We start from the raw sequence: 22,139 nt of genomic DNA on the forward strand, positions 1-22,139 counted from the left end.
CTGTACACTTTATTTGCAGATCATAAAGCAATAAATCTCAGACTGATGAGGAAATTTCCTGCTACTGAGCTTTCATGGTACCAGAAGGTACTACACATGTTTGTAAAGAGAATATAGAGAATATCATGTGTGTTGTATGGAATGCATCACCTGTCAATTAAAGAACCCTATGGCTATAGGGAAGGGTAGAGTAGAGATGGGACATTTTGGAAACAGAAAGAATTCTGGAATAGAGCCAGGCCAGAGATTGGCTGAGAAGATGTGACAAGACAGACACACATGGTAATCAGACATATGGTAGAATGTTCATTAAAAATAAACAGATTACCTTAAGATACTATTCTCATGAAAGAAGAGCCTAGCTATATGGCCAATGGAGTCTGAGTCTTATTTCTAGGAGCATAAGGCTAGGAGGAAGAACTGGGCCTAACTTCAACACATGCTCCTGGATGAGAAGCTAGTCATGCAAAAATACCAAACTTCCAGGCTAGCTATACCTATTGGCTTAACAGAGCATAGCTATTATAGGTTAACCAATTGATTTGATTTGAAGCCTGACCAGGTAATTGTAAACCCACAGCTGGGGCCTGATAGGTCTAATGTAGAACATACTCTTAGTTTGTGAAATGGTCATGTCGGCAAACTTCCTTCTGATTTTTTGAGTGTTTCTACTCATAGACATGGGCAGAGGGAGCTTCGTTCTACACTCAGTGGAAAGATACATGATTAGTCAGTGCTGAGAATACTGCTTTCAAGTGCCCAGCGCTAAGCTTTAATACCTTTATCAATACTCCAACTCCTTTCCCTTCAAGCCCTTTCCAGCCAAGTCTCAGGAAACATCTTCAAAGTAGAGGCAGAAAGATGTAAGAATAGGAGAATGGGAGGAATTCTGTGAAATCCTGTCATGTGTGAAATGGATATTGCACTTAACCTCTTATGAGCTTGAGTTACTAACTCTGGTTACTAGCACAAGATCAATTTAGCTAGCATGGATGAGGGAGGAGGTCTTGGGCTCCACCAATAATTAAGGAGCTATTGGTAGTTAATATCTATCTGCTGGGTGAGGGAGAATAATTCCTTCTTTGGAAGAGTGTCCACTTTGGAAAGAGGACACTTAGTACCTTTAGTTTATCTGGGAGAGGGCATGACGTGAGGTGTACTTATTAACACATTCATTGTGCCCATTTAGTCTTTAATCTTGCTGACACTGAGGTATCAATGAACTAGAAATGACAACCTGAACTTTCTATACAAGCATTAATAAGCAAAAGGACATTCAAACCAAACTCATATAGGCATCACTGAAACAAAACTCAAATACATGTTATTCAAACTGAACTCATACATGCACCATTTAACCCAAACTCATATATGCACCATTCAAACCAAATTCATATATACATCATTCAAATCAAACTCATATATCTCATATATGTACCATTCAACCCAAACTCATATATGCACCATTCAAATTGAACTTATGTATACACCATTTAGAGTGAACTCATATATGTATCATTCAAACCAAACTCATATATGTATCATTCAAATTGAACTTAGATATACACCATTCAAACGGAACTCATAAATGCATCACTCAAACTGAACTCACATGTGCACCAGTCTGCTTTCACTTAGGAGGCGCTCTCATGGGTGTCCACTGCACAAGTCCAAGATGAATGTAAATGTCTGACGTTGTAAAAGAGCATAGAAGCTAACTAGATATGCACATAAGATAGGGGTTACAAAGAAACAGGGTGGGAAGCATGGGAGTAATGACATACCCTTTTATCTATTCATTCAGGAAAAGTGATCGAGTCATGGAAATACATGGCTTTTAATTTAGTTAAAGCAACCTCATACTATCTCCTGCTAGAATGTTTCTTTCCAAGACAGCATCATGACCTGACCCTTCAACTTCAATTATGTTAAGCGTTGTTTCATCCAGGAGTCTTCTTCCCACTTCTGTAGCATAGTCCATACTTCCTTCATTCTCTGAACATTACCATCCATACTCTCCTCACTCTATCTCTCTTTATCCCATCTGCTGGTATTCAACCTCTGGCCTGGGGCATCTGAGACAAATGCTCTACACTGAGCTACATCTCTGTCCTAGAATTAATTTTCCTTAGATTACTTAACACTTGCATAAGTTTATCACAAGTATAACACAGCACTCTCCTCAAATTAGAATGGAGCCCCCAAAAGCACTCTGGTTTGTTGGTATCTACAGAGCGGATACACATTCCATTACAAATTAAAAGTTCAAAATGTCCTAAATAGGCAGATATACAGCATATGATCCAGCAGATATTAGTATTATGGAGAAGACTGTATAGTACTTTTGCGACTCTTTGGGTAGGCACATTAGAAAATAGGATGCAAAATGTGGAGAGGGCAGTGGGGCATGGTAGTATATGACCACAATCTCAGTGCATACTCAGAAAGGTGAGGCAGGAGAATTGTCATGAGCTTGAAACTAGCATGAATGGAGCTATAGAGCTGAGGCTAGCACAAGCTGCAGGGTGAGACCCAGTTTCAGAACATCTAAACCAAAAACAAAAGCAACAAAAGATAGAAAAGGTCATTTATGGGAAAAAATACAGTGTTCTATCAAGATGCTGTTGGATATGGGACAAAATATCAGAAATTAAATAGGCTCATAGGAACTAAAATAGATTGACAAATTATGAGGACATTTCAGGGTTGGTTAATGTTCGGCAGGGACAACTGACTTCAAAACTTAGCAAGCAGGTATCTTATAAAGTCAATACAGTTGAGGGAAGATGCTGGAAACTTGTCCTAGGAGACTTTAAAAAGTGGAGTGACCCCAAATCTTACTGAAGCCCAGTGATTTCACTAAAGTGAAAGCTGTAAACACTAAACTAAGAACAAACGTACTAGTGAGTCTCATCCTGCCCTGTGCTCTTTATAAAACTTACAAAAACTTAACAAATGAAATGCCGCTAATGCCTTACAGTCTACCTCTAAACTCGAAGATCACTGATATTCAGAGAAGGAGGATTTCCGGTAATAATCGAGTCTTTTTAAATTCAGAAGCACCCTGTGACCTATGGAAGGATGCAGCCACAGCCACAGCTGAGCAGGCATCTCTACCAACAGCAATTCAAGTCAGCCTTTGTAATTGTAAAATAGCCCAAGGCTCAGAGGCACCTTTAAAATGCCTCTAGGCAAAAGCTGCTTCAGGTCAATAAAAGTAATTCATAGTGGCAAGGAAGAGCAGCCCCCAGACAGCATTTGTTCTTTAAGGAAAGTGGCACAGCAGGCCTGGTTCTGGTTCTTTCTATCTCAGGAGCTCTATAAGAGACCTCAGCAACTTCTGAAAGGTAACTCAAACACATGGTCAAGTGAAGTCATCCTATGTTTCATGCTTAGCTGTTCCTAACTCAGGCCAAATGGCTTGCATTTATCAGACTCCCTTGACTGTCAAGTGCTTCCCATCTTCCCAGAAAAGGGTGAGCAGTGTGGATCCTCCAACAGCAGCAAGTCAGCTGTCTTTCTGCCAGTCACTAAGTCATGCTAAAACACTGCCAACCAATTAATCATCCCACACTCCTCATCTGTTTATTGTGAATAGCACAGCCAGCTTTCTGTATTCTGGGTTCCCTACCTGTGCTTCAACCAACCACAGATACCAATTTTCCCTTACACCCAAAAGTTCCAAAAGGCAAACTTTGAATTTGTTGTGTGCCAAGCTGTATGCTGAATTACCAAGAATGAACCTTGGTGCAGTTTCCTGCTATTTCTCAGCTCCTCACTCTCTGGCTTTTCCCCTTTGAATATTCTGTTCTTGGAAACTCCTTCATGTACTTGTAGTTAAGGGAGCATCTAGTTAGGGTTGCATTTATTTAACTGAAGGTGCAGAATTTTTTTATTTTTTAAATTCCTAAACAGTAGAGTACAACATCTACACAGCACACGCTTGTCTTAGGCATTACCAGTAATGTAGCGATGAGTTCAGTGCACATGCGTGGTTCATAGGTTATTTGGAAATATCCCATCAGTACACAGCTGTTTAGGAACCACAGCTCTGCATCTAAGGAGGGACGACTGCGCAACAGTCTTAAATCAAAGAGAAAATACGTATAACCATACCTTAGCCATTACTACTTCTGAATGATAATCACGTGGTAATAAGTATTATACTTTCCTATACCTGTAATTTTTTTCTAAACAATTTTTATATTTAATTAATTACATTTGGTTATGACTTTAAAATGCTCCCTTGTATTAATGTATATTTAACAAGCAAACATTCCAAGATAAATACATATACTTGTCTAGAATCAGTTGCAAATATAGACATGTAAACATATACACTCCACTTCCCCCAGTAACAATCACTAATATAATATACAACTTTCTAAAACTTATGATAGTGTTTACATTGTAATAATAAACTTCTTGCTTTAAAAAAGTATACTGACATGTTATTCAACAAACACTTTCAAAGGATGATACTGTAATGCTATGCAATATTTTACTTAATGTATCATTACTGACCCGGACACTTTTAGCAAGACCATGATATTCTGTGGCTGAGATAACAGCTTGGTTCTTATTGGTTCAGACAAAAACAGTGGTAAGTACAAAAAGCCACACCGATTATTTCCAGTTCTGCACTGTATTCATTCTCTGTTGGAATATTCATACTCATAATCTCTATCACAAAAGATTTCATCCCCTTCCTTTTGGAAGTTAGAGCTCTGCTCAGTTAAGTGAAACCTACTCAGATATATGAGATTCTTCCTACCTTCCCCTCTAATGGTAAATATTACCGGCACAAAACTGGTGCTCAGAAATGTTAAAAATATATCAATGACCTATCTTATTTCAAAGGTCAAATTCTTAATTTGGCACTATGTGGAATCCTAAATTTTGCACATAAAATTTAGTACTACCATGATTTTTTTGGAGAACTTGTCTAACTCCTTATATATCTGTAGCTTTGCTTTTGTGTTCTCAGTTACTCAGCAGAAAATATTAAGAAGGAAATTCTAGAAGTTAGCAATTCATAAGTTTTCAACTTCATGCTGCTCTGAGAGGTATGATGCAAATCATCAAGATGGAGTCAATCCAAGGTCCTTCACCATAGACCTGTCCAGGACAGCCATACTGCTTACAAGGTTATATCCATAGTAACCGTCTCCAATCCATTCCCACAGTTTGTAGTTTGAGTTTGTGCTCAAGTAAGCCTTACAGCACAAGAGGCATGACGCTGTCATCTTGAATATACAAAGGGGAAGGTGCAAAGTGCTTCCTCATGGAGGACAGAAGGACAGGAAAAAAGATTTTATATTGTTTGTTGAGATCTATGGTAAGAATAGATCTTCTATCCACTAAGCTATGAGGAAGGAAAAAGAAATCTATGCTGATACACTTCAGCACTTCGAAATGCAAAAGTTATAACAACAGAACATGATAAGTGCCTAACAAACAGGGAAATGTCATCAGCTTACAGTGTCATTACCATCCACAATTTCAGGCAGAGAGTAGGAATCTAGAAATGTGTGTGTGAGGAAACCTGAACTACTCTGATGTTAACGTTGTTACTGGCGGTGCTAGGGAATGGGTCCTGGGCTTCATGCACACCAAGCCTGGGAACTCCTCTGTGCATTCTCCAATGTTCTTCATTTCAATTTTAATTACTGAAGAATTCAATACTTGCACTAAATTACCATAGCAGAGATACAGAACTTATTTTCTCCCTTCTCTTAAATGTTAACTAACCTAAAGGGTAAACAGTAAAAATAGAAGAACTTCTAAAAATTAGATGCAGCAAAAAAACTGAGTTTCTCTTCCAGAAAGAAATACGTCAGAGCCTCTGTACCCAGACTTTTTTGGTGCTGAAAGATTGGCAGTTTATGTTCCACTGTTCCCTGTCAGAAGTACTGCTTCTGAGGAGAAGGGTGGGCGGCCACTTTTCACTAACTTCACTGCCTAACAGGGTAGACTTAAATTAAAGACACAGGCATCAAAATGGAGATTAACCTACCACATACTTCATTGGTTTGAATATAAGACTGTGAAAGGGCATTCTTTTTGTAAATACAGAACACTACACCAAACCCAGCCGTCATGGGACAAAGGACTATTGCACATATCCATGGCTTCTTTCACTGGACAGCTCTTGACCCTCGTGTGGATAGCTGATACCTCTTACCTACCTAGTTTCCATAGTGGAAACAACAAAGTGAAAAGGGGAGGAGAGATCTCAGCCTCATTTAAAAATAATTGCTTTTTTTTTTTGGTCTTTTCTTAAATGAGTCTCTTCTCTATTACAAGAGACAACTGTCTTATCGAGAAAAAAATCACTTTTATTATCTCTTAATTATAGTGTCACTGTTCCCAATGTTATACAATTGCAAAGAATTCTGCCTGCTTTGCCATTATAAACCTTGATTCAGTATGTGTGACTCAGGATAACACTGACTCTCACATTTGACATGTAGGATTAAATTTTCAGAACTTCTGATGACACACAATTGTAGGGATCCCTCTAGACTGAGTGGAGGTTCCTAGCTTTTTGTGCATGCTAGCCAGCCACCTGCATGCCCAATGAAGAAAATTGAAATTATAACCCATCCTGAGTTCTCTCCGTCTTAAAGAAGAGGCAATCTTAGAATTCTTCAAATAAGACACCCCAGATTAGTAATATTAGTACAGAATTAACAACAAAAATCCAGTCATTAAAATCCTGAAAATTACTAAACTAACAAATTTCTATGATTTGCTCCTCTAGTCCCTTTTCCCCAGAGAATCTGCTGAATCCTCTCTGTGGTAGATGAGGATTTAGTGAACAATCACCGCTTCATCTTATGTATTTTAGTTTGCATTTCTAGTGTTCTCCATAGTTTAATGGAACATCCTGACAAAACTGTTGTTTTTTGTGAAACTTATTTTTCCTTAGCTGGGCATGTGTGGTGGCACATTCCTTCCATCCAGAACTTAGAGAGGCTGGTCTTAGTGAGTATCAGACCAACATGATCTACATACTAAGTTTCATGCCAACTAGAACTATAAAGGGAGATCTTGTTTTAATCGCTCCCAGTCCCAAAATCTCTGGCTTAATTATTGTTCTTGTTTTTAATGGTATATAGCCAAGGCTAGCCTTGAGCTCACTATGTTACTAAGAACAACCTTGAACTTCTTATCCTGATACACTATAACATGTGGATTATGTGGTGTTGAGAATAGAAACAAGCGATTTGGGGATGGTTGGCTTGCCTCTACCAATTGAAATCTATCCACAGCAATGCCTTTACTTAGTAAGCTATTTAGTAACAAATAAAGACTGTACTTTGAGAGTACAGTTTGACATTTAATATTTATATACACCGTGATTGCCGCAATCAAGCTAATTAGCATGATTTTTGCTTCACATGCTTATTATTTTTTCCTATTCATTCTTCAATTTATACATAACTGATGGCACTTTTATCTTCTGTGTAGGCAGTATTTTTCATCTTCCTGCTTAGAAAAACATAATAAAAGTTTTTTTCTGCTGACTCCCTACTTTTATTTCATAACTGCTTTTATTGGAGACTATAGGGTCAAATCTGGACAACACATAGATTTTATTGTGTGTGATAGTGTTACATTCTGACAGGGTCCATACACCTCTTGGCCTGCCTGTGAAGGGTTGTCTTTGTTATGCTCTTTCCTATGAGAAGACTCTTCTTGACTGGAGAGAGGGCTAGCCCCTTGACAGGAGACCCTGGACTGTGCAAAGTGGAGAAAAGCCAAACACTAGGAATGGCACTCATTGCTCTCTGTTTCCTGTGATTGCAATATGAGAAGCTGCTTCAAGCTCCTGCTGCACTTCTTTCACTGTCATGGAGTATTTTAAATTGTAATACAGAATAAATAAAATCCCTTATATAAATAATCTGAGCTTTTTCCTTGTGAAATTGGTTTACTATAACTTTAGCCCTTTGAAAAACACAGGATTATCTCTTTTCCTAATTAATTTAAGATTGTGTTAAAATGTATGTCATAGGTCTGAATCATTGATAAGGCTACATTTATCTTTTAATCTATGCTTTAATTTTTAAAGATTTAGAAGAAAATCACAATATAAAAAAATTCTTTGTTTGCAGGTGTATTTCTGTACAAGATTAAGTGGCTAGCATGCAAGACACCTGGTTTCAATCCCAAGAATGGAGAATGAATATATATATATATATATATATATATATATATATATATATATATGTTCAATGTTTTTTTCTACTATTTGTGATTTTCCATCTTAAGATACCTTCTACCCAGGGTTATAGAGTGCTGTCCCATTCTTTCTTCTGAAGACCTTAAAGCTTTGTATTCTGAACTCTTTCCTTTACCTATAAGAAACTGATTTTTTTGTTAGAACTGGGGTAGACATGCATTGTGCACACACACACAGACATGCACACAAGGACACACAAAACATGGGATGCACACACATATATATACACACATAGGGCATATGTGTATACATGTATACACACACACACACACACACACACACACACACACACACACACACACACCCCTCAGTACCACTTACAGAAGCATTTTGCTGTCTTTTATTGTATAAATTACTTCTTATAGCAAATAGCCTTTCATAAGTACTGGAGACCTCTTCTTTTGTCCTCTCTTTTCTACTCTATTGAACTGTTTATGCCTAATTATTTGGCAAAGTGTCAGCCTTCCCTGAGCATACTCCCTCCTCTCATCTTTTAATATTTTATGATGCACTTCAGTTAAGGTGTATTGGTTATAAGTTTATACTCACTAATTACAAATTGTGATTCCTCTCTAAATAGTAAAACCATATGTAAGTGTTTCAAGTGATACAGGTTGTGTCTAACATACCTTTATATTGACTAAATTAATGTATTTCAATATTTAAAACTTATTGTTTTAGCCAAGTGAAGAGTCATTGCTCCTACTTCATCCTAGGGTCATTTAAATGCATGCCACCCAAGTGCCAGCATGGTCATCAGCACAAGAAGTGCAGAACTTAACTGTCTCCAGGCACATTTTCTCATACAAATCGCTTTTAATAAGCTTTTAATAATAAACTACAGTTAGCTAGAATCAGGTTTTTTTTTCCTGATATGCTATTGGATAAGGCCTGGGAGAAGAGGAGTCAGAATTTCATTTATCTATAAGTAGATGAGAGAATTTGCTTCATATGTCAAAGTTAAAGGAGTTCATACATGAAGTTCTGGGGATAAAGTTTAGATGTTGAACACTAATTATTATTGTAAAATTATTACTGACTTTAATGTTGTGGGATATATTTTTGAGTATATAATTTTTTTCTTGGTTTCTATAAGTAACAACACATTGAAAAAACAAATTTGTATCTTTTTTTCATTCTATCTGATAAAATACCAAAGGCACATCTTGTTTTTTAAAGCTTTTCCCTTAATGACAGATTTAATGGTTCTGGTAAACACATATCTTCTATGGGATACAAGCACATAACCAGAATCATTAGTTGTTTCCTGGACATATAACTTCTGAATATATTTTTAGAATGCAAAAAAAAATGAAATAAGGTTTCATTTATTCCAAGGTTTAAAATATGTTCATGTGAAAATTTATGTATATAAGCTGAAAAGCTTGAGCTCATAAAACAATTTTAAAAAGTATTTTCAACACAAGTCAATCTTTTGAGGAAAATAATCTCTCAGAAGTCCTTCAGCTTAGCTCTTTTATTAAAGACATAATAATGTTGTCTTCAGAGAAGTAGGTGATGCTGGCATACATACACACTCACAAATGTAACATGACTCATTATGTAGTCTGATCTGGTTATGATCTCACTATGTAGCTGGGCAGGTCCTTAAACTCCTGATCCTCTTGCCTCTGTCTCCAAAATGCTGGGATTCTAGCATGTGCTAATACTTAGATTAAAAAAAAAGTTTTATGAACAAGAATTTTAAAATGGACTTATTTTGTTTCTGTTTTTAAACCTCTGTTAACCTCTATCATGGGTTTTATCAAACATATCTCAATTTTGTATTTAGCTCATGGACTGAAACCATACAAGTACCCTGACTAGAGAAAATGGTTATGCCTATACCTGTATCTTGAAAACAAATGCTGAAGATGAACATGCCAAGTTGCAGAGAAAGGAGTGTATCTGTGCTATAAATGGAATTTAAACCAGGTTTGCATAACTAATGGGTTACTCACATTTCGTGAGTGGAAACGGACAAATGTGCATGCTAAAATGAAGACATGGATGTCTCTAGACGACTGCCAACAACTCCTTTTCTGAGACCTGTATCATGCGCTTTTAAATCTGTCTTCTTACTATTGCAACAAAGTCGGTGCTGTGAGTCACTGCATTTCATCTCCTCAGCTAGGTAAACAGAGTCCTGCCCCAGAACATACTAAATTAACAGAAAGGATCAGGAAGCTCTTTACTGCCAACATTGGCTTTTATGCATCTAGCTAAGAGTCATGTACCTAGCTGAATATAAAGACAATTTGAAAAAAATACAGGTAACACACAAAGCTAAAAAGACATAAATAAAAAGGGTGGACTGGTAACAATCTTTATTCTTCAGTCGATTCTTCTTCCCAAGTTAGTTTTAATTGGTGTTACTTGACCTAAATGGGCCAAACACAATATTGCCAAAAAAAAAAAAAAAAAAAAAAGTCTGTCAGGCTAGTCTATGAAGTTCACAGGAAATGTGGGGAAGGTGTTCCTAGACCATGGAGACATCAGGAAATCCACTGAGCAATGTAAGCCAGTATCAAAGCCACTACACCACAGAGCGTTTACTGACCACAATGTAAATGATTATGGTAATACCGCGGGTAAAATGCCCAGTCACAGACATAAAATTGCCCTTCCTCACTCCATGTTTGTGTTGTAGGAAGGCATGGGCATCCCAGAGGTAAAGTCCACTAATTTTGAGCTTGAATCTTAGCCTATTGAGATACATAAACTGTTTATTCACTCCTTCCAAATACTATTCTAACTATGTGAACAAATTTCCTTCTTTTCAAATTTCAAATAACACTTATCTACGTGAAAATAACATTTTATGATTCACAGAGAAATTGAAAGCCATTTGATGTGATTCCTTCAGCTTCTGATACAAATTACATGACTCTGTCCCAGCACTTTACCTTTTCCCCTTACCAAAGGCCCACCATTCCACATAGTCTTTGGATATAAATTTCTTTCCTCTTTGTCTTTGGGACTTTATGTCACTACTTAGTCTATGTGTTATAAACTCAACCAAAAGGTAAATCCATGAAGACAGGTCCTGTGCCCATCCTTTCGATGCTACATAGTGTTATCAGTATTGTTTGTTGAGCCCATGGATACACAAGTGAATTGGAGCTGAAAAACATGAATGATCTGTGAGTGCTTTTCCATTTCTAGAGTTCTGAAATGACTTTGGAAAGATAGGGTACAAAAGTGAGTCTCTGATTGAAGACTGGATGCATTATCTAATTTCACGAGTACTTCTTTACATAAACACAATTTTTCTTTATCATTAGCTTTATTTTGGATGAACTTTCTTTAAAATTTGAGCCTAAAGGTGAATTAAATGAAACAGAAAATGACAATGCTTACTCTTCTTTCCATCCATGTCGGCATGGATTTTGCGAGCCAAAAATCCACTTTTGTATACAGCAGCATTTGGATCATGAGGAATGTCTAAAAATGGATTAGTTGTACTCCCAATACGACTGATAGTCTTTGGGTGTGTTCCATTAGCCTTCTCATCAGTACCTTCTGAGGGAGATTTTTTTTTCTCTTCATCATCTCTGTAAGAGAAAAAAAGACAAAGTCTGAGACAAGGACTTACCATAACTTGGAATGAACAAAGTTATTTAGTGTCATAGACTCTTCTGTTTTCTAATAGTCCATCATAGTTCATAAGAACCACCATGACTGTCAGGAAGACTATGAAAATACTAAATGTAATAATAATAGGAATAAAGGAAAGGAAACATAGGTCAAAGACAGAGAATATTTTTAACAAAAAAAAATCACAAAAGAAAATTTTCCTAACCAAAAGGAGAAGTAGCCCAAAGGTACAAGAAGCATATAGAACACCAAATAGACTGAACTAGAAAAGAAAGTCCTCCAGTATATAATAATCAAAACAGTAAATGTACAGAACAAAGAAAGAATATTAAAAAACTGCAAGGGGAGAAGCTCAAGCAATATATGAAGAGAAACCTATTAGAATAACACTTGGCAACTCAATAGAGATTTTTTAAAGCCAGAAGGGTCTAGACAGATGTTCTACAGAATCTCAGACACATCAGCTGTCAGCCCAGACTATTATATTCAATCAGCAAAATTTTCAGTAAGAATAGATGAGAAAAATAGACCTTCTATGATAAAACCAAATTTAAGGAATGTCTATTTACATATACAGCTCTCCAGAAGATGTTGGAAGGAAAACTCCAATCTAAAGAGGTTAATCACAACAAAGAAAACACAAGGATTCAATTGTCACAGGCCAGAAAATCAAAAGAGGGGAAACACACAAACACACACACACACACAGTACCTCAACATCAACAACAAAATAACAGTATTCAACAAACATTGTTCATTGATACTTCTCAACATCAAAATTACATTTGCCAAATAAAGACACAGACTAACTATATGGATGCAAAAATAGTATCCATCCTTCTGAATCCAAACAGCACACCTTAATATCAAGGATAGAAATCACCCAAGGATGAAAGGATAGAAAAGGGTATTCCAAGGAAATGGACCTAAAAAGCAAGCTGGTGTAGTCATTTTAATATCCGACAAAATAGGCTTCAAACCAAATGAATCAAAAGTGATAGGGAAGGAAGGATATTACATACTCATCAAAGAAGAAAACTCACCAAGAGGACATTGCCATTCTTAATATCTACACGCAAGCATAAGGACACCCAAGTTTGTAAAAGGAACACTACTATTGCTTAAATCATATATGAACCTCATACACTGATAGTGGGAGACTTTAATATGTCACTCTTACCAAAAAACAGGACAGCCACACAAAAACTCAACAGACAGACGCTGAAGCTAAATGGTATTATAAACCAAATGGATTTGACAGGTATTTACAGAACATTCCCTCCCCCCAAAACCAAAAACACAAAAAAACAGAAAAAACAAAAACTTCTCCACATTGCATGGACCTCTTTCCAAGTTCGCCATATACTTAGACACAAAACAAAGCTTAACATATGTAAGAACATTGAAATAATACTTTGCATCCTATCTGACCACAACAGATTAAAGCTTGATATCAGTAACAGCAGAGGCAACAGAAAGCTTAGACTCCTTATGGAAACTAAACACCTGTCAAGACAGAAATTAAGAAAAAAAATAAACTTTCTAGAACTGAATGAAAATGAATATACAACATATCCCAACTTTTGGGAAACAATAAAGGCAGTTTGAAGAGGCAAGTTCATAGCACCAAGTGAATACATGAAGTAGTGCAGAGATCTCATACTAGTCATTTAACAGCACACTTGAAGGCTAAAAGAAGAATTCATACCCAAAAGCACAAGACAGCAACAATAAACACAGGGCTGAAATCAATAAAATAGAAATAAACAATCCAAAATAAACACAATGTAACAAAGAGTTGTTTTTTTGAAAAAGTCAGTAAGTCTGACAAACCCTTATCTAAGTTAACTAAAATGTATAGAGAAAATATCCTAATTAACAAACTTAGAAATGAAAGGTGGGGGTGTAAAACAACAGACTCAGATGACATCTAGGGAATCAGAACAACATATTTTAAAAGCCTGTACTTCACCAAATTGGAAAATATAAAAGAAATTGATAATTTTTTGACACATATCAATTACTAAGTTAAATCAGGATCAGATAAGCAATTTAAAAAGACTCATAACCCCTAGTAAAATAGAAGCAGTAATTAGAAGTCTCCCAACGAAAACCAAACCAAACCAAACAACAACAACGAACTCCACAGATATAAACTATCAGGGCTACCTGGTTGTAGCACAGAATTCTATCAGACTTTCAAGGAATAATTAATGCCAATACTCAAATTATCCCACAAAATAGGGACAGAAGAAACATTGCCCGATTCGTTTTATGAGGCTACAGTTATACTGATATCAAAACCACACAAAGACCTAATATAGATGCATAAGTTATCAACAAAATATAGAATCTAAGAACACATAATAAAGATTATTCACCATGATCAAGTAAGCTGCACCCCAAAGATGCAGGGATGGTTTGACATGCAAATCAATCAATGTAACCCAACATATAAACAAACGAAGGCAAAACCCACATGATCAGATCATCTCATACAGAAAAGGCCTTTAACATAATGCAACACATTTCATGATAGAATCTTGGGGAGATTAGGGATACAAAGGATAATAAGGGCAATTTACAGGAGCCACATAGACAAAACCAACTTAAATGGAGCAAAATTCAAAGCAATTCAACTATCATGAGGAATGAGACAAGGTTTCCCATTCTCTCCTTACCTATTCAATACAGTACTTAAGTCTTAGCTAAAGCAATAAGACAAGCTGAAGGAAATCAAGGGGATACAAATTAGAAATCAAGAAGTCAAAGTATTTTAATTTGTGGATATGATTGATACACACACACACATATACATACATATATGAACTAAAAAAATAGTAGCCCTCTGTATACAAATGACGATCAGATTGCAAAAGAAATCAAGGGACTATCTCCTTTCAAAATAGCCTCAGATAATATAAAACACCTTGGGGGTAATTCTAACCAAGCAAGTGAAACACTTGTATGATAAAACTTTCAAGTCACTGAAGGAAGAAATTGAAGAAGTTATCAGAAGATGGAGAGATCTCCCATGCTCATGGGTCAGCAGGATTCATATAGTAAAAATGACACACCCTACCAAAAACAACCTACACATTTACTTCAGTCCCCAACAAAATTCCTGCACAGTTCTTTACAGATCCTGAAAGGTGAATTTTCAGCTTTATATGGACAAAAAGTTTTTATATGGACAAAAGTTTTACAGATCCTGAAAGGTGAATTTTCAGCTTTATATGGACAAAAAGTTCTGGATAGCTGAAACAATCCAAAATAATAAAAGAACTGCTGGAGGTATCACCATTGCCAACCTCAAACTGAGAGCTATAGTACATTACTACAGTGCCATAGTAATAAAAACAGCATGGTATTGGCTAGAAACATGGTCCTCAATTGAATAGAATTAAAGATCCAAACAAATCCACATATGCACAGACACCAGAGTTTTGATAAACTAAACAGAAATACATAGCAGGAAAAAGGCATCTTCAATAAATGGCGGTAGTCAAACGGGTTGACTAGATTTGGAAGAATCCAAATATGTTCATACTTATCAGGTTGCACAAAATATCTCCAAATGGATCAGAGATCACAACATAAAATCAGATATCCTATATCTGACAGAAGAGAGAATAATAGGACATCTATTGGAACAAGAAAAGACTTTCTGAACAGAACAACATTAGCACAGGTACTAAGATCAACCCATAATATAACTGGGACCTCATGAAACTGAAAAGGTTTCTGTATGGCAAATGACCTAATTTTTCATACAAACTAGCAGTCTTCAGAGTGGGCACAGATTTTTACCAATTCAACATTCAACAGAGGTCTAATATCCAAAATATATAAAGAACTACAAAAACACTAGGCACCAGAAATACAAATAATCCAATTTAAAAATGGAGTATATATTTAAACAGTGAATTCTTAAAAGAAGAAAATCTAATGACTGAGAATAACTTTACAAATGTTCAATATCCTTATCAACATGGAAAGGCAAATTAAAGCTAATCTAAGATTTCATATTTCCTTTGTTACAATGGCTAAGATTTACAAAACAAGTGACATGCTGGCAAGGATGTGGATTAAGAGAAATACTTTTCCATCGCTGGTGAGAGCACACATGTTTACAGCTAATGGAAAAATCAGCATGGTGGTTCCTCAGGAAGATGGGAATCGATCTACCAAGATCTAGCTATATCACTCCTATCACTCATGGGTATCCTCTCAAGGATGCTTCGTATTACCTCAGCTGTACTTGCTCAACCATGTTCATCACTGCTCTATTCACAATAGCCAGAAACTGAAAATAACTCGAATGTTCCACAACAGAAGAATGGAGAAGGAAAATGTGTACATTTATGCAATGGCGTATTATTCAGCTGTTTAAAGAAACTGACACTGTGAAATTTGTCGGTAAATGGATAGAACTGATAAAGAAGAGGAGGGCGCAGAGGAGGAATGGGAAGAGGATGAGGAGGAGAAGGAGGAGAAGGAGAAGACGATGACAAATATGGCATGTTTCATTTTTATATTGATACTAGATGTTAAGTCCATGATAACTAAGTTACAATCCATTTAACCAGAGAAATTATACATAGAGAAAAGAAGTACAAAGGTGGGAGTAGAGATGAGGTACAGAGAGATCTCCCTAGGAAAGGGAAATAGAATAACTAGGTAGTTATGGGTGGATGGGTTAAGGACTGGAATAGGAAGACCAAATGGAGAGGTGGGGAGGTGAGGGAGAGGAGGGAGGGAATGTGGGGTGAGACAGATAAATTAAGGATCATTGGAGAAGTATTATGGGAAGCTAAGTTAGAAGCAGCTTCTTAAAATATATACATATATGAAGGCAATCTAAATGATATCACCAAACAATGAGGGAGAGAGAACCCAAACTGGCCATTTCTTTTCATCAAAAGAAGCTTCCACTATCAGAACTGGGTTATATCTAATTGACTTGTTGTCAAAGGGGTCCCATAGGAACCCCCAAACTGAATACAAGACCTCATTACTGGGAACAATGAGTACACAAGTCAATGAACACAGAGTATAGTTGTTGCTGACATAGAGGCTTCATGCCAGCATCTTTGGCATAGGAAGAAACTCTAGAGGCTATCAAAGGAGAGGCATATACACCCACCTAGCCAGAAATCCTTTTGTTCTATAATGCCTGCAAAATATGGTGCAGTCATAACATAAAGCAACTGGGGGAAAAATTAATATCTGATTCGAATGAAGGCACATTCCATGAGATGAAACCCATACTCAACCTAGTTTGTGTGACAAAGAACTTGGGACTACATAGCCCTGGGACCAAAGGTAAAATCAAGTATTCTTCCTCCTCTTTCTCTTCCTCCTCCTCCTCTTCTTCCTCCTCCTCCTCCTCCTCCTCCTCCTCCTTTCCTTTTCTTCTAAGAGGCAATGAAATGACTCCTAATGACATTCTACTATACTCATTATCAGTGTCTTGCTCAGACATCATCAGAGAAACTTTGCCCTCCAGCAGATGGGAACAGATGAAGAGACCCAGAGCCAAACATTGTGCATAGTGAGAGACCTTGGAATGCTTGGCCCTAAAAGGGATGCCTCCATCAAATCCCTCCCCTCAGGGTCTCAGGGAACCCTGTGGAAGAGGAAGCAGAACAAATGTATGAGACAAATGGGATAGGGGACACTAATAAAACAAGCACCCCTAAACCAACATGATAGACACTCATTTGAACTCACAGAGACCGAGGTAGCATGCATAGGACCTGCTTGGGTCTGCACCAGTTTTGGTACTAGACCAGAAAAAAGAAGAGGACACAAGTCCCCATCCCTAATCCAGAAGCAATCTCAAATTGATAACCACTTGCAAACAAAAATTTAGTGTCATGCAAGAGAGCCTCGCTGGGGAAACACACTACTCTTCAGGGTATGGTGCATGTCAGGCAGTGGATGACCAACAGAAAGTGAACTCAACAGAACCACTGGAGGGTCCAGCTTCACAAGGATGTTTCAGGGCCTTTTTCTTTATTAATATTTTAAAATTTTATCTTACTTTTAATTTTTATTTTATTGATGTATTTTTTTCTTCTCTCTTTTTACCTTTCAGGTCCTTTGCATATATATTATGGCTTCCAGTTTAGTGTTTTTAAGGGATTCCCAGGTATGCAAATAAGTGGGTCTCTGTTTCTTTTTATTTATTTATTTATTTTTAAATATTTTTATTTTTATTTATTTATTTTTTTGGGTCTCTGTTTCTTTTGCCTTCTCTTGGGATCTTTTCCTTCTGTTTGTTTTGTCCAATTCCAATGTGTTAGTTTTTGTTTTATCTATTACATTTTAAAATTATTATTCCTTAGACTAAACCTGTTCATTTGATAATTAGACACAGGAAGGAGCTGAATTTAGATGGGAGGGAAGTAGGGAGGAAGTTGGAGAGCCAAGGGAGGGGAAACCATATTCAAGATATATGAGAAAAATCTATTTTCAATAAAAGAAAAAATTTAAAAAAATAATAAAATATACTTATTCTGATTTTTCATTAAATAAAAGTACTATAATAACAGCCAGCAATTAGTGACTGTCTCCTATGTGTCAAATATTAATGATCATAGCAATTATGTAAGACCAATATTAGCATTTTAAATTGCAGATAAGGGAACAGACTCAGTGAGTCCAAATAAATAAATACCTAACCCCACAGATTTAGTAATTAAGAGATAATGAAGATATGAGAATCTTTACAGCTCTGCTTTCTCCTGCTATGACGGCTTCTTGGTTATCTTCTTTCAAACAGTGGAGGTGCCAGCAGGGTTTATAAATTGTATTTTTATACAATTCCTGGCAGAACAACAGGTATATATAAGACAACAGATACCTATAAATGGATCCCAGTGAGCAGTAGTGAGCTTTATCTACCAAGCAAACAGGCTCTCTACTAACATCTAAACCCCAAATACAGCTGCCAGACAGTGCAGTGTCTCCACAGTGCTTGAGTCTTAAGAGGTGTTACTTTGCCAACTACCACAAAAGCATGGTTCAGCACATTAGCCACTGTGGAACTCTCATTTGCTTTCCTGTGCTTTCTATATGTCTGCACCCTACTACTGAACACAACAACTTTAAATCTGATTATCATGACACACCCTAAGCATAAAGAGGCCAAAAGATCAGATGGTCAGTATTCAGTTATTAAGTGAGTAAGAAGGGCAAATGAGAGCTACTCACAGGATTTGACATATAGCTAGAAAACTAAACAGCACAGGAAAGATCTGTATAATGTTGTTTTCATTTCTTTCATTTTATGCTGTTTCTTTATTAAATGTAACCATTGGCTCTTATTAAAATTTTAACCAAAATAACCACCACCAAAATATATTTTAAATAAATCAAAAATTACTTTTAAAAGTAGTTAATGAGAAAGATTAAGAAAAATGGCCGGTCCACCAATGATATCTTGTGTGTAACTGAAAGGTAAATGAAGGAAAAATTGAAACTCTTAAGTATCCATATTTTACATTTATTTTGGAATAATTTTAGACTTGTAAAGACAGTACATCGAGTTTCCATATGTCCAGTTTCTCTTGCTAGCATCTTATGTAACCATAGTGACATTTTCTAAACTAAAAACTTAACATTGGTAAAATACTACGGATTAAAGAGACATTTCCACCAGCCTCCACCAGGTTTCACTAGCAGTTTTTATGAATCTACATTTTGTCCCAGAATTGTATGTCAGATCCCGAAATAGATTTAGTCATTGTCATCACTGTCACATCTCCTCAGTCTCCCCCAGTATGTAACAATGCCTCAGCCTTCCCTGCTCCCTCATGACCTTCACACTTTAAAGAATGCTGGTTACTTGTCCTGAAAATTATTTTTAGTTTAGATTTGTCAGTTGTTTTCCCACTGCACTGAAGTTGGGGTTTAGGGTGGGAAGAATACAATTCAGGTTGTGTACCCTTTCTCAGCTCATCCAATCCAGGGGTAGAGGTTCTATTGGTCATGAGAGTACTTAATCATGGTAACAATATAGTGTCTCTCACTGATCTATCAAAGTTACATTTTTGTAAGTATTTTAGTAGAGACAGTTAACTAATATCCTGCATTTGTTTGTCTTTGACTTACATTAACATTCATAAATGGATGTTCAATGACAATTATTATTGTGATGAATTAATGTTTTCATTGTTTAACATGCCTCTTTCAGAGTGCACATATGGATATTTACAGCCTTCTTTAAAATTGCATCTAATACCTAGCAACTAATGTATCTTTTTGCCTATAATTTTGTCTTTGCCAGGATGCTATATAAATGACTTCTTTTTATTTGCAAAATATACTTAACATTCCCCCATGTCAATCATTAGCTTTGTCTTTATTATTATGGGTACACTGTTTAATTTTATGGGTATACCCAGCTTATATATTCACATATAAAAAGGCATCTAGGCATTGTCTAGTTTCTATGTTTAGAAACTATGTATATTTAGTATACATGTTTTATACTGCATTGAAAATATTAAGTTCAAAGATGATATTCTAATCTTGCATATAGAAGATTATTGTAGTTTGTGTTGTAGATATAATTTTATAATAATGCAACTTACTCTGACTTGAACAACATGAAATGTATTCATCTGGAAGTCAACATATCAGTTTGACCTCTCTATAGTTTATGAAAATTAGGTATTAACTTCCATTACTTCTCTACCCTAGGTTATTACAATTAGCCACAGAAAATTTGCTTGATACCTTTATTTAAAAGAGAAGGCATCTGAAACACATTTATTTCAGAAAACCATTTTGATTTCTTTATAAATAATTGGAGAGCAAAAATATAGCAAATTTTATGTTTTGAAGAAAATTTCCTGTAAAATGGCATTACACACTGACCACAGTAAAAGGAAACAGGTCAAACAACAATCAATGGAGCATTATTTAAGACATATTTATACCAGGTATGATGTTATTCACCTATAATCTCAGCACTTGGGAGGCAGAAGTAGAAGGATCATCCCAAGTTTGGGACTTGTCTGGCCTACATAGCGAGCTGCAGAACAGCCAGGACTATATAATGAAACCATGGGGAAGAATAACTTCATATTTTCTCTCAGTATTTGAAAATAAATGATGCTCTTGAATGTGTGTGGGATCCATGGAGGCTAGAATGTCACCAGGGAAACAAAGGAAAACGACGACAAAACAGTGTTTAACCCAGGAGTTCTACACTGCACTGCTTGAAACATCAAGATCCGAAAAGAACTATTATAGCTGCTGTTTCCAAACTGTTTTTAAAGGAAGATTAATATATTTCTTCAAAGCAATAAACTAGTAAAATCTCAGTGTATAGAGTTTTAAGCTCTACCTATAGCTATTACAGAATATATCAATAAATAAATATGAAACAATTTATATAAACATACGTTAGGCACCATTTCTTATGTATAATTGTAGGAGCTAGCCTCAGAATTTTGTTTAATTTTAGTATTTTGGGGTGATTATCCAATTTTATGAGAATTCTTATTCATTCTAAAAGACAAGAACAAATGACAAATGTTTTGCTTTATAATGCCCAATTATTAACTGTAGATAACCCTGAGAATAATGAGACGGCAATATAAAGAAATACTTTACTCTGAGTTATAAATGAACAATGCTTATGCTGAAAAGTAAAGATCTAAGAAAGATTTATTATAAAAATGGTTTGTATTTTCAAGTGGAAGATGGTTGAAGAATTAAAAAAGAATGTATATTGGGCAACAATTGTTAAGAGCCCTGAGGCACTACAAGCGGTCCCTAGGATTTGATAAACATGAACCCAATGTGAAAAGCAGTGTACAGTAGTTGGTACTAAAGGCAGGTCCTGCTTACCACAGATATCCTGTCCTAAAAATCATATGTTGGGTCACATGATGCTAGTGAGGGTCTAGGCTCTTGGATCAAAGAGGAAAGAAGGATGACACAGGAAATTAAATCCAAAGCTCAATAATCTCCTAATGCACAATAAAGACACATAAATACACAGATAACTACCACAGGACACTCAAAGTACTGCTTCCATACCACAAAACAACGAGGGCGATTTTAACAAATGCTTGCACTCTGTAACAGAGCTCTTTGCAGCCCCAGAAACCTCACATCCTATCAATTTTCTTTATTACTGTGAGCATACTTTTCACAATGACTGCACACATGATGGATGTGGTCATGATTGCATGTGTATGTCACCTGAGGCTTTCACCACACACCATCTTGCTTGGAATATTGTACTGAACATTAGGGAATGCAAATACGAATTTTC

General features: G+C 36.2%; 1 protein-coding gene across 3 annotated transcripts in view; it reads right to left on the reverse strand.

The window, feature by feature from the left end:
- Nucleotides 1-22,139, reverse strand: part of Psd3 (pleckstrin and Sec7 domain containing 3) — a 435,293-nt gene that overhangs the window by 64,297 nt on the left and 348,857 nt on the right. For all 3 annotated transcript variants that reach the window (XM_028789051.1, XM_028789050.1, XM_028789052.1), the window contains exon 11: nt 11,609-11,802. In XM_028789051.1, coding sequence (XP_028644884.1) covers nt 11,609-11,802 — 194 coding nt within the window. The remainder of the gene's footprint in view (nt 1-11,608; nt 11,803-22,139) is intronic.

Source organism: Grammomys surdaster, unplaced genomic scaffold (assembly GCF_004785775.1).
Source record: "Grammomys surdaster isolate TR1022 unplaced genomic scaffold, NIH_TR_1.0 125780, whole genome shotgun sequence".
In the NCBI taxonomy this organism is placed as follows: domain Eukaryota; kingdom Metazoa; phylum Chordata; class Mammalia; order Rodentia; family Muridae; genus Grammomys; species Grammomys surdaster.